Source organism: Anomaloglossus baeobatrachus, chromosome 6, assembly GCF_048569485.1.
Source record: "Anomaloglossus baeobatrachus isolate aAnoBae1 chromosome 6, aAnoBae1.hap1, whole genome shotgun sequence".
Taxonomy (NCBI): domain Eukaryota; kingdom Metazoa; phylum Chordata; class Amphibia; order Anura; family Aromobatidae; genus Anomaloglossus; species Anomaloglossus baeobatrachus.
Genome location: NC_134358.1, coordinates 241,742,251 through 241,756,204, shown reverse-complemented (window position 1 = coordinate 241,756,204; position 13,954 = coordinate 241,742,251). Strand labels below are relative to the sequence as shown.

Sequence of the window (13,954 nt, the reverse complement as noted above, 5' to 3'; positions counted from 1 at the left end):
GCCTCTTCAGGGACCGCGGGCGTGGCAGCAGGGGTCAGGGCATCCGGGCCGGCAGGGGTAATACTGGACTCACCCATCGGTGGCAGCATCGGGGTCTGAGTCGTCGCCGTCCGGTCTGGCACTCGTCGTGCGGTTCCCCTCTCATAGGCCTGAACCGCGGCAGCCATCTCCAGAAGTTCCATGCGTTCTTCTCTGATCTGCTCCACGACCCGGGTCTCCAGTCGGTCGCAGAACTGGGCCAGCTCCCGATACCACCAGGCAGCGGAGCCCGGTTCTGGGTTTCTGCGGTCAGACGCCATTTCTTCTGCGCCGTCTTCTGCACGATTTCCCAGCAGTGGACTCGTCGTTGCCTCTAGTAGCAAGCTGTTCAGTTTCCGCTCTGCCTCTTTCAGCAGCTCCTCTCCCAGCAGCAGGCTTCTGGCTCCCTTTCCGTTCCGCCGTCTCTGGACGCTCCCGCTTTCTTCACAAGCGAGGTCAGAACTCTGCAGGGGATCTCTGGGTAGCCACACCTCTTCGTGGGCGGTAACTTCTTCCAGCGCGGGCTGCTGTTGTTTTTCAGCGCGCTTTTCATGGTGGCAATATGGCGGCGCTTCCAATTTTCCAAGCGGACCGCCCAGGCACATGGTCACCTGTCTGAACAGGTCTAGTCCTTATCCTGTTCGTGACGCCAGATGTGAAGCCCCACAGGTGTAGTGTCGGTGCATTACCTTCAGGGACTCCACGTAGCTGGATCTGGTCACAGGTAGGAGATCTTCTTGTCGTGACGCCACTCTCAGTATTGCGGCCAGTAGGGACCGCCACTGCAGGTTGAGGGTCGCCTGGGGCTGATGGTATGTGCAGTTAGTTGGAATAGCCTCCTGAGAGTGAGGCAAGCCCCAGGGCCCGATGTAGGTGCGTAGTACCACAAGGCGCAGAATGACTCCACACAGGCAGAATGTCTTTCAGGGTTTTTACTCACTTCAGGTGGCAGGGTGAGTAACCCGGGCGTAGCTGGGATGAACCAGGCGGGAACCAGGTGTCCTTCAGGCTGACTTGTGAGGGTGACTACTAACTCGCCTTCCTTAGCCCTTTTTGGTTTGGGGTTACCCCGACTTTTAGTCCCTATGGGGGTCACCCAGGGAAGTTGCTGAAGCCTCACTCCCCTTCGTTTGCCGTGTGCTTGTTGCCTGGGCCAGATCACTCCAGCTTCTTGCCTCCTGTGAGCTATGGGCCCTAACTGTGGCTACGTGGCTGCGGCTTTTTGTGGTGTTGTGGCGTGGGCTTTGAGAGCCCCACACCGGCAGGTTTAGCAAAAGAAAGCTGGATCTATCTCCGCTTCGGGATCTGCCGCCCGTTTGGGCCTGGTACTCTCTAGCAGTCTCCTTACTTCCCACTCCGTTGCTCTCTCTCTAGCTGAAGATGGATTTCGGGTAGCACTCCTAGTTGACCGTTCTCCCCCGTCAGTAGCCACTGCGCGGGCGCTGTTAGACAGCAACAGCCCCACAGGTCTGCTCCTCACTGAGCCCTATGGAGTTCTGCTCTAACTGACTCACTGCCCCTCCTCTCCTGTTCTTGCCTACGCCACCTAGCAACCAGACTCTCTTACCACACCCCTTGAGAGGAGATGGAGGCTTTTGGCCCCCTCCACTATTCCAGTGAAGGTCAAGGCTTTTCCCCCTCCTGGGATCCCCAGGGGTCCTCTCATGGGTACATGTGTGAGAGCTGATTACTATGCGCCTGTGTACCACACCCCTGTCAGCCTTCTGGATTACCTGTATTGTACTGTCCCCAGCATGGGTGCAGTACTCAGTGGTGCCTGACCAGGTCAGGGGCGCCACAAAAGCATGAAGAGGCCAGGGAATACAAAAGAAGATAAGTACAGGTGGCAGCCATACGAACCAGTGTCAGGCTGCCAGAATAAAGTGCATGGAGCTTGGAGAAAATAAATACCCTAACGCGCATTTTGCCAGGGGCTTCTTCGCCTCACCGAACCGGGGAACCGATTGGAAACCGGAGCACCTGGAGGGGTACTCAGACCCAGTACGAGGCCCAGAAACAACCGGGCTGAGTCAAATCAACTGATTGAGGACTGGACTTTAGGACCTTTCCCACCTAAGACCCGACTGAAGACAACAGCCCAACCATAGGGGTAAAGCCACCTCCCAGGCATAGAGACCTGAGGGGCTAGCGTCTGCGGGCAAAGAGTGCTCTCCCAACACATATCAAGCCGGGGAGCGGACTACCATTGCTCAGGCATAGGCTACTTTCACACATCAGTTTTTTGCCATCAGGTACAATCCGGAAAAAAAAGGATAAAACGGATCCGGTATCGCATCCGGTTTATCCCCATAGACTTGCATTGTAACCGGATTGTACCTGATGGCTTTGCGGTGCATCCGTTTTTTTCCGGATGCGGCAAAATAATTAAATCCGGCGGCCGGATACAACGTATCATGTAACGTTTTTTTGGCCCTTAAAAAAACCGCATTCTGCCGGATCCGGCGCAATGCGGCATTGTATACAATGGGTGTCTATGCATGCCGGATCCGGCGCAATGCGGTTTAAACCGGATGCGGTGACCGCATCCGGTTTGGTAAACAGAGCATGCGCAAATTTTTTTTTTTCATCATGACAAAACTTCTAAAAGGATCCAGCACATTCTACACACCTCCTGCCGTTGGTTCCTGACTTCAACTTCTGCTGTCCTCGAGTCCAGTGCTCCAGGGAAGAGGTAATGTCCACAGTACTGTCCACAGATCACTGATGTGAGCTGCGTACATGTACTTAGACATTGTTTTTGCTTTTTTTACAGGTGCAGTGTTGCGGGCAAAGTTTGTTCAAGCCATTTGCAGTGCCAGTTTGTTTCGGTGCCAGTCTTGAATTGTTGTGGCGGAGAGTGTCCCTGAGGTAATGTCCACAGTACTGTCCACAGATCACTGATGTGAGCTGCGTACATGTACTTAGACATTGTTTTTGCTTTTTTTACAGGTGCAGTGTTGCGGGCAAAGTTTGTTCAAGCCATTTGCAGTGCCAGTTTGTTTCGGTGCCAGTCTTGAATTGTTGTGGCGGAGAGTGTCCCTGAGGTAATGTCCACAGTACTGTCCACAGATCACTGATGTGAGCTGCGTACATGTACTTAGACATTGTTTTTGCTTTTTTTACAGGTGCAGTGTTGCGGGCAAAGTTTGTTCAAGCCATTTGCAGTGCCAGTTTGTTTCGGTGCCAGTCTTGAATTGTTGTGGCGGAGAGTGTCCCTGAGGTAATGTCCACAGTACTGTCCACAGATCACTGATGTGAGCTGCGTACATGTACTTAGACATTGTTTTTGCTTTTTTTACAGGTGCAGTGTTGCGGGCAAAGTTTGTTCAAGCCATTTGCAGTGCCAGTTTGTTTCGGTGCCAGTCTTGAATTGTTGTGGCGGAGAGTGTCCCTGAGGTAATGTCCACAGTACTGTCCACAGATCACTGATGTGAGCTGCGTACATGTACTTAGACATTGTTTTTGCTTTTTTTACAGGTGCAGTGTTGCGGGCAAAGTTTGTTCAAGCCATTTGCAGTGCCAGTTTGTTTCGGTGCCAGTCTTGAATTGTTGTGGCAGAGAGTGTCCCTGAGGTAATGTCCACAGTACTGTCCACAGATCACTGATGTGAGCTGCGTACATGTACTTAGACATTGTTTTTGCTTTTTTTACAGGTGCAGTGTTGCGGGCAAAGTTTGTTCAAGCCATTTGCAGTGCGAGGCCTGTTATAGAAAAAGATATGTCGTCTTCTGGTAGCCCGCCCTCCGGTTCACAAACTGAGGTATATATTTTTTTTTTGGGGTTTTTTTAAAAAAAAAAAAAAAAAAAATTTTTAAATAAACGACATTTACATAGGTGGCCGAAACATCACAGGAGATGCTGCCAGAAGATGACGGAAGGGGTGGAGAAATACAAGGAGCGGGCGGTCAGAGTGTAAGTTTCATACAGGAATTGTTTACCACAGCACACCAAACACATAAGTAAATAATGGTTTTTTTTTTCCTTCACTAAAGGCTTCAACTTCTAGGGCTCACGATAGAGCTCCCCCAAGACCGTCCCAGGGTCGTCGTCGAGGTGGCGGTGGTCTTAGTGTAAGTTTTTTTTTTTATTTTTTTTTTTTTTTTCATATCTGTGTGAATTTAGGTATAATTTTTTTTTTTTTTAATTTCTTTTTTGTTTCTTTGAACAGGCATCACAGCGTGCTCCCGATTCTGACGGTGAGGAGGCCGGATTTATCAACATCGACCTCCTCATCGATGAAGTTAGAGAGAGGGAGCCGCTGTGGAACATGGCTGACCGCCGCCACGCTGATTCGATCGTAACCCGTCGACTCTGGGACGAGGTATGCCACGCAGCGGTAGAAGGTTGGGGGGAGCTCAATTCTCGTGGCCAGAAGAAACAGCGTAAGTATTCACAGTTCAGTAGGTTATGCTGCAGGATGTAATGTGTTGTATACTAACCACTTTGTGCTTTCCACTTTCAGGTGACAAACTTCAGAAGCGGTGGCGGTCTATCAGGGATCGCTTCAAAAAGGAGTTGAATCAAGAGATGCAGGCCCCGAGTGGATCCGGAGGACGCAGATCGAAGTACCGTTACTTTAGAGCGTTGTCGTTCCTCCGGACAACTATGGTGTGCAGAAGGTAAATATTCCACACAATATGTACAAAGTATAATATTTTATGTCTGTTTTTTTTTGCCTTTTTTTTTTTATTCAGTGGCACTGTATAGCAATTAAATTAATTATTGTTTTGTTTTTCCTCTTTTTACCAGCACCGTCTGCAGCACTCAGGAGCCTGCATCGAACCCGACAGGAGCGATCCCTGAACAGTCCGCCACTGGGGAACACAGGCACAGACCCCACCCATCTGAACCTTCCCTTCCATCGACATCTGTCCCATCCACCTGCGCTGGAGCTTCACGTGAGACTTCATTACCTGAAGCTGCTGGTGATGAGATAGCTTTTCCCCTACCCCACCCCTCTGACACTGCTGCCCTCAGTAGAACACCTTTGGGTTCTGGGCGTCAGCGTCATAGGGGTCAGGAAAAGAGCTATGCGCCCGAGTTCTTGCATCTAAATGCAGCCTTCCAGAACGCCATTCAATTATTAGCCGAACAAAATCGTTCATCTTTTAGCTTCATAAATGCCAATATGGAAAAAAATACACACGAATTGTGCACGCGTCTGGACAGGCTGCATTTAGATGCAAGTAAATCACCCAATCATTGTTTTTTTCAAGCTGTACTAGAGCGCATGGAAAAGCTATCTCCTGACCAGCAGATGCATGTAATGCAAGCCACACGGCAGGCTCTGGCGCAGGTTTCCTCCCAACCACCTCCACCCACCCCTCCTCCAGCACCTGCCCCCCCTCCAGCCATTGTCCCTACTCCCCCTGCTGCCCAGTACCAGCCTGCTGCCCAGTACCAGCCTGCTGCCCAGTACCAGCCTGCTGACCAGTACCAGCCTGCTGACCAGTACCAGCCTGCAGCCCAGTACCAGCTCCCAACCACATCTGCCCCTACACTTCCTTCCCACTACCACATCTCGCCTTCCACACCCATCATGACCCCAACTCAAGCCACTAATTCACCCGCCACCTCTTCTGTCTCCCAATCCCTCCACTCCACCCCTCAATCCTTACCAAATCCCATCCCATCTCCTGGTTTCCCTCTTGGTTTCTCAACCACACCTTCACCTTCTGTTACTTCCCCACCACCACCACCAACACCACTTTCCACCCTCAATACTCCAACTGTGCGTGTGTTCCCACCTGTCAGCCCCTCCAGTACTATCTCCACCCCAAGCCCAAGATATACCAATTTATAATTTATTTATGTAATAAAAATAAAAGTTTTTTGTTGAAAAGTATTTATTTGTTCTTGTTTTTTTTGGGGGGTAATATTATTTTGCAAGTTAAGTTAATAATAAAGGTAATACAAAAACATAACATGTTGTAATTTGACGGTGTAAAAATTACAAATTTTTAAAGCGAGTGAAAGATTAAAATTAACAAGGTTAACAAGATATTTTTTAATTTATTTTTAACTATGTTTATTTGTTATAAAACTAAACAAAAATCTTATACCATTTGATCTTGCCAATCTACTCTACCTTCTGGGGACACAAAATAGTCAGCATATTTGTCACGGATTGTTGAACAGGCAACACTACTCCTAAATCCAGGACTGGTGTAGTCAGTCAAAGAGGTGGATTCCAAACTCTGGTCATCCAAGGACAAAGGTTCCTTTGTTAAAACAAAATTGTGCAGTACCACACATGCTTTCACTATTTCATCAACAGTTTCAATGTTTAAATTAATGGCTGTTAACAACACTCGCCATTTGCTGGTTAGTATCCCAAAGGAGCATTCCACCATTCTTCTGGCTCTGGATAATCTGTAATTATATATTTTTTGTGTTTGCGTCAATCCACGGCTTGCATATGGCTTCAACAGATGTTGGGAGAGTTGAAAGGCTTCGTCGGCCACAAAAACAAAGGGCATTGGGGGCTCACATGTGCCAGGAAGAGGTCTTGCAGGAGGGAAATCAAAAGTATTCCCATAGATTCGCCGCCCCATTGGGGACATTTTAAAGACCTGCGAGTCATTGGATCTCCCATATGCGCCAATGTCCACTGAGATAAATTTGTAGTCCGCATCCGTTATTGCCATTAGGACAATTGAGAAATACTTTTTATAATTGTAGTATTCTGACCCCGAAGCAGCAGGTTTCACAATTCTTATATGTTTGCCGTCTACTGAGCCAAGGCAATTTGGAAACTGACAAATGTTATAGTATTGTTCAGCAATTGCAAGCCATCTGTCCCTGGTGGGCTGGGGGATGAAATCCTCATGGAGGCAATCCCACAAGGCTTGGCAAGTGTCTCTAATGATTCCCGAGATGGTGGAAATTCCTAGTCGAAACTGGTAGTGGAGGGACGAAAGCGACTCTCCAGTTGCAAGGAATCTGTAAAGGAAAGACAATAATTATAAAAAAATAATAGCAAACACATTACAGTTAAAAGTCAATTTACAGGAGGATACAGTTCGAAAAAAAAAACAACTTACCTAAGCGTAACCAGCAAACGCTCCTCGGGTGTTATAGAGAACCGGCTGTAGGTGTCCGTTTTACGGATGTTGTCCGCAACAAGGCCAAGGAGGACGTCAAAATTATTCACTGCCATCCGGACATAGCTTGTGAATTTTTCATGGTTTCCACGGAGCTCCAGGTATAGGGTTGAAAACACCCCACGTGTCAGTCTCTGGGCAGTCAGGGGATGGATCCAAAAGCGTCGATGTCGCTGACGCCTCAGTCGCTGTCGCTCCTTTTCTCTGACGATGATAGCCAAGCGATTTGCCTCAAATATAAAATCTGCAGTGATCTTTGTGTAATTTGCAAGAATAGCATCCATGGTTTCTGCTTGTCTCTGTCTTCATTCTGTAAAATATGCTTCAAAATACTGTATATATACTATATTTTCCCAATAGCCAATCAGAATACGGAACTCGTTAATTGTTTGTTTAGTGTTTAAAAAACGGATCCGTCAAAAAACGGACATAACGGATGCAAAACGGATGCACACCGGACCCACCGGATCCGTTTTTTTCCGGATCCGTTCACAACGGATCCGCTTAAAACCGGATCCGGTGGGTCCGGTTTGATCCGGTTTGCACAACAAAACCGGAAACGTTGGATACGGCAAAAAAAAGGACTGTACCTGAATACAGAAAACTGATGTGTGAAAGTAGCCATAGGAGTCGTGATTTCAACACATGTGAGGTGTAGGAGAGAGGCGGAAACCACCAACCTGTTAAGGGGAAAAACTGCTGCTGGCTGCGGGCACTGTTCACCATCTTGTTTGGTTTACCAGAGACTCCAGCATGTTTGTCATAGTGAGTACAACAGTGCCTTCGGGCCTCGCACCACGCCGCACTGACACCTCAGCACGCATCCATCCCCTTGCCTCAGCACCTCCCTCGGGCCCCCTGGGGCCATCATCCCCCCTACCCACAGAGGGGGTCAACACCAAGCTGTGCAACACCATCCCCGGGAGCCTAGTCAACGGCAGCGGTGGTGTCCGTCCATTCACCACAATCCGTGGGTGGCGTCACGAACTTAAAACACCTACAAACAACCACGGCTCTAGCCGTGGACCTCCCCACTGAAGTCCCTGCATGTAGCGCCAACCCCCTTTCAGATCGACATGAACCCCGGGTCTGTGAAGAGCTCGAGCCACCCACCAACGAGCTTTGGATCCGAGCGGCTTGGCAGCCAGCTGAGCCCCGGGGCGACTGTTCTGGCGTCACGAACAGGATTGAACCCATGCACTTACCTGTGGAAGTGTGCCTTGAAGTTATCGTCAGTGGAGTCCCCGTTGAAAAATTGCAGAGTCCGCCATCTTGTCACCATCCTGTGGCGCGAAGTTTCCTGCTCAAGTCGTCTTCTCCAAGCAAAAAGGACGCGAAAGTGAGTCCCCGCCCCCTGAGAGCAGAGCGGTGCAGAAAGCAAGTGGAGTGCCACCAAAAAGACCAAGGGGGGATGGAGGGAAGATGTCCGTACCTACCGGGGATGATGAAGGGGCGACAGCTGCGGGAGAGGTGGTGCCCGAAGACGGGAATGTGGCAGCCCTCGCTCCGGTCGCAAGAGCGGGGGTGGCCGCAGGTCCAGCGGTCCACCAGGTAATGCCGATCTTCTTGCCCTACGTGCCCGGTGCTATCTGGCTACCCCAGTACGATGGGAAGCCTGATGCCTTGCAGGTGTTCCAGAAAAAGATAAACATGATCCTTGACTTGTATGCCATGACTGGCAGACAGCGTGCGACGGTAGTGCTAGGGCAGCTGACCGGCGCGGTCGAACAGGAGACGGAGACCTGGGCAGACGCGGACCTGGCCTTGGTGACCACTATCTTCGAGAAACTTCAGACCGCCTTTGAGACCCGCACCGAGGCTGAGTTGCGGATGCAGTTTTACCAATGTCGGCAACGACCCGCAGACAGTATGAGACTATGCCTTGCGCCTGCAGACAGCCCTCCGGACGCTGAGGCGGGTGGACACCATCAGTGAGGCCGGCAGCAACAAGATTCTAGTGGAGCAGTTCCTACAAGGACTGGGGTCTGCTGAAGATCGAAAGCAGCTGCAGTTATGGACTTTGGAGCACGCCGACCTAGACTTTACAGTACTAAAGGAGCGGGCCATCAAGGCCCTGCAAGCAGCAACCCTTGGCGCTCCTGATGCGACCCCTTGGCCGGTCAAAACTGCTCCCGTCTCAGTAGTGCCCCCTCCCTTGGCTCTACCGGCCCCTGCCGCACCCGTCGGGACGATGGAAGCACTGGCCTCGCAGGTCCGACGCATGAATGAAGACCTCACCCGGATCCTCGCCGCACTCCAGCTACCGACAAGAGACAAGCCCCAGGAGAAGATCCAGCTCGCTGACAGTCCGGAGGATGTCCCTTGGATGCAGCGGAGGAAGAACAACGACCCGCGGTATGGGCCACCCGTTTATAACAAGTGCAACAAGCCTGGGCATTACTCTAGGCGATGCCCGTTAAATGAGCAACCCCTGAGGCCAAGGGCCAATCCTCAGGAGTAGACCCTCACGGCCCGACTGATTGGCAAGACCGGTATGTTGGAGGTCGCCCCATCATCTCCCTGGCAGTGGATGGCGTCCCGACCATGGCCCTGCTGGACACTGGATCGCAGAGATGAGATTACCCGGCGTTGGTGGAACCCTCGCCTTCAGAGCACTGGCCCACAGTAATGGCAGCCAGGGGGGTGATTGACGTCAAGAAGGGAGGGGGCCTGTGAGAGTGCTGAATTGCGGGGAGGAAGAGGTTAGGCTCCCCCGCTATGCCACCATAGCTAAGCTGTTCACTATAAATGTCCACTCCATCCATGAAACCACGACCACTACCCTTGCACCCAATATGAGCAGTGACACCGCATCCATGCAGATAGAGGAGTGGTGCCGGGAGTTACATGTCGGCACTTAGTCTACCCCGCTACACCACAAAGACGGGGTACACAGGGTGGTACAGGAATATGGGCAGGTTTTCAGCAAGCACCCACTAGACTTCGGGAGGATTAAGGGGGTTCAACATCATATCCCCACAGGCACACATCCACCCATTAAGGAGAGGTATAGGCCAATCCCACCAGCACACTATCAAAGACATGTTGAGGAACATGAAGGAGGCAGGGGTCATCCGGGATAGTTGTAGTCCCTGGGCAGCTCCATTGTTGCTGGTAAAGAACAAGGATGGCACCATGAGAATGTGTGTGGATAACCGGAAGATCAATCAGATAACGCATAAAGATGCCTACCCTCTCCCCCGCATTGAAGAGTCGCTGCCTGCATTAAAAACTGCTAATTACTTCTCTACCCTTGACCTTAACAGTGGATACTGGCAGGTGGCGGTTGCACCAGAAGATCGTGAGAAGACTGCATTTGCTACCCCTATGGGACTCTGCGAGTTCAACAGTATGCCGTTCGGGCTGTGTAATGCCCCCGAGACTGTCCAATGGCTCATGGAATGCTGCTTGGGGCACCTCAACTTTGAGACTGTACTATTGTACTTGGATGACGTGATCGTATATTCCAAGACTTACGAGGCCCATCCGGAGCACCTGGCTGAAGTGTTCGCGGCCCTCTCCAAGTACAGGATGAAGCTGAAGCCCTCCAAGTGCCATCTGCTGAAACCCAAGGTGCAGTACCTCGGACACGTAGTGAGCGCAGAAGGTGTAGCCCCGGATCCTGAAAAGGTTGCCACTATCCAGAGCTGGCCACGACCGACCATGGTAAGGGAGGTAAGGCAGTTCCTGGGCCTGGTGGGCTATTACCGCCGTTTCATCAAGGCGTACACGAAGATGGCCGCACCCATGCAAGACCTCCTCGTGGGACAGACCAAGAACGGGAGAGCCCCTGGGCTCCCGTTTGTCTGGAGCGAGAAGCACGAGGAGTCTCCAGATAAAGTCAGCCCTGAGAGGGAAAGAGATCTTGGCCTACCCTGATTACGGCCTCTCGTTCATCCTCTACACCGACACCAGCAATGTGGGCCTGGGTGCGGTTCTGTCCCAGGTACAGGACGGGAAGGAAAAAGTGATTGCCTACGCTAGCAGAAAACTCCGGCCAACGGAAAGGAACTACGAAAATACAGCTCCTTCAAGCTTGAGTTCTTAGCCCTCGTGTGGGCAATAACCGAAAGGTTCAAGCACTAACTCGTGGCGGCGAAATTTACTGCCTATTCGGACAACAATCTGTTGACACATCTGGATACAACTAAGCTGGGCACCCTAGAGTAGCGGTGGATGGCTTGCCTGTCCAGCTACGATTTCACCATCAAGTACAGGGCTGGTCGCAAAAACACAAACGCGGATGCGCTGTCGCGGATGCCGCACCTACCCGATGAAGAGGTGGAGGGCGATGACCTTGAGGAAATTGACTTAGCTGCGTTCCATCACCCACGGGATGAGAAGCCCTGCGTTAACCAACAGCAGATGAACCTTGATACGCTGCCCAGCCAAGGGTGGCAAGAAGCTCAGGACCAAGAACCTGCAGTCCAATTGGTCAAAACCATGATGGCGCAGGGCTTTTCCAGGATGGACTCCGCAGCCCCCTCAGAAGCCCAGTGGTTGTGGAAGGAGAGAGACCGGCTGTACTTACATCAAGGGAAGCTGTATAGGGAGCTGATCATCCCGAAAACCCATGAGAAGGTTCGCCAGCTGGTGGTCCACCAGGCCAGCGTGCCCAAGGTCCTGAAGGCCTACCATGATGGTGCATGGCACTTTGGTTGGGAAAAGCTGGAAATGTTGCTGAGGGAGTGGTTTTACTGGAGTGGGATGCGGTAGTCTATGGAGGTCTGGTGTTGAGAATGTGGCCCCTGCACACTGAGAATGCGGGACGAGACCGGCCAGAAGGCCCTTCTGCAGCCGATCATCACTCACCAGCCGCTGGAGTTGGTTGCCTTGGACCACGTCAAGCTCACACTTAGCCGAAGCGGGTATACCTATGCCCTGACCATTGTGGACCCCTACTCAAGGTTCATGGTGGTTGTCCCCGTTAAGGACTTAACGGGCCATACCGCAGCTAGAGCCTTCCAGGCCTACTTTTGCCGACAGCATGGCTACCCGGAAAAGGTGCTCACGGACCAGGGCCCGGCCTTTGACGCAGAGGTGTTCCTGGAGTTTTGCCACTTGTACGGGTGCAAGAAGATCTGGACCACGCCATAACATGCCCAAACTAATGGGATGTGTGAGAAGATGAACCACCTGGTCCTGAACCTCCTCAAGACACTACCGTTGGAGGAAAGGAACCTATGGCCGGAGAAGCTGCCTGACCTGGTGGACATGTACAATAACATCCCCTGCAGTTCCACCAAGTGCATGCCTGCGTGCCTGATGAGAGCCCGACCGGGTCAGCTGCCAGTGGACCTAGAAATGGACATAGAAGCACCCGAAGCTCTTCCCTCCACTAACTGGGATGCCAAGCGACAGACGCAGTACCGACGGATCCAGGAGTATGTGAAGAGGAATCTGCGCCAGAGCCGAGAAAAGCAAGAGCAGCGCTTCAACAAGCGGGCTTCAGCTGCCCCCTTTGAACCCGGGGATGTGGTGCTGAAACGTAAGAGAAGGACGCATAAGCTCGATGACCAGTGGGAAAGGACCCCATACGTCATACAGCCTACTGAATGGGAAAACGAGAAGACCTACTTGATCAGTCGTGACCAGGGGAAGACCACGGCTACTGTTTCCAGGGATCACCTGAAGAGATGCCCGGATCCCCTGAGACTGGTAGAGGAGGCTCCGGTTCTCGTGCCAAGCGGGGAACAGAAGAAAGGGGTGATTCATACCGTGATGGGTGACTTACCAGCAGACTGGCCTATGCAGAATGGCGTAGTAATTTTTCCCGTGATAATGTTCCCACAACCCGTGGAAGAGATAGAGACAGAGACGCCCGCCAGCGAGCCACCTGAACAAGCACCCAGGGATGCACCTATACCACGCCCCCGTAGGTCTCTACCAGCTATACTAACATATGGGAAGAGGGACCGGTTGTCCCCTCTATCCCATTGCCTCCTCCTGACAGCACTGGGCCCAGGAGGTCCACACGCCCCAACCTAGGTAGGCCCCCGCTTAGGTACAGGGAGACTGCCATCTAGGGGTGCAATATGTTGATTGTGTAAATAGCTGAATGAATGAACACCAATTATCCGAGACTTTCACCTGATTAACATGTAAGTTAAAGGCAGCGGATCCCGGCTGCCAAGTTGAACACAGTCCCCGTTGGGACCATACAGCCCGTCCCCATTGGAAATTTGTTTTTGCACCGTTTTAAAAGAGATGAGGCCGAGAACTTGCAGGCCACCCAAAAACTATTGGGTTTGTAGATAATCCCTTGACCGGCCTTCCGGTTTCACGACCTCCAGAGAGGCAGACTGGAGAATGGGCCTGCGGGAAAGTGATGGCCGAGGCCCCGTCACCAATGGAACCGGTGGCGATCCTCCGGGCCCGGGGGTCCCCTGGATGTGGGGCCCCTGAGAGCCAATCAGGTGTGGAACCCTGTACCCGTCCCGTAAAACAACACCTGGGCCCGTTGCTGGACTGGGGAAAAGGGGTGCTGCCCATTTCTTAGGGGCAGCATCAAGGCTCGGTTTGTTTGGGTGGGTGACTGAAGGACCTGGTCCCGTTCCCGTGTTAATAAAAATGTTATATTTTGCAACGTTTAAGAGTATGCCTCCCGTAAGGGAAGATTTAAAAAATCTGCTTGAAGTTTGTACAAAAGTTATTATAATTTTAAATCTGTTTTAATCTATTTCAGTTACAAAGCAACAAAATAAACCGATGGTGGACGGGCAGCCTGCGGACGGTCTGCATTAAACCAAGGGGGAATGTGACGTCCTGGACTAGCCAGGTTGTCACTGGTAGTCCCATACACACACGCCCCCCCCTTAGTAAGGTGACAGCAG

General features: G+C 51.5%; 1 protein-coding gene across 1 annotated transcript in view; it reads left to right on the top strand.

Annotated features, from left to right (window-relative positions):
* Positions 1-13,954, top strand: part of LOC142243872 (uncharacterized) — a 41,041-nt gene that overhangs the window by 14,278 nt on the left and 12,809 nt on the right. The window contains exons 2-7 of the mRNA XM_075316075.1: positions 3,672-3,778; positions 3,853-3,930; positions 4,011-4,088; positions 4,187-4,400; positions 4,481-4,637; positions 4,768-5,281. Of these exons, the coding sequence (XP_075172190.1) occupies positions 3,672-3,778; positions 3,853-3,930; positions 4,011-4,088; positions 4,187-4,400; positions 4,481-4,637; positions 4,768-5,281 (1,148 nt within the window). The remainder of the gene's footprint in view (positions 1-3,671; positions 3,779-3,852; positions 3,931-4,010; positions 4,089-4,186; positions 4,401-4,480; positions 4,638-4,767; positions 5,282-13,954) is intronic.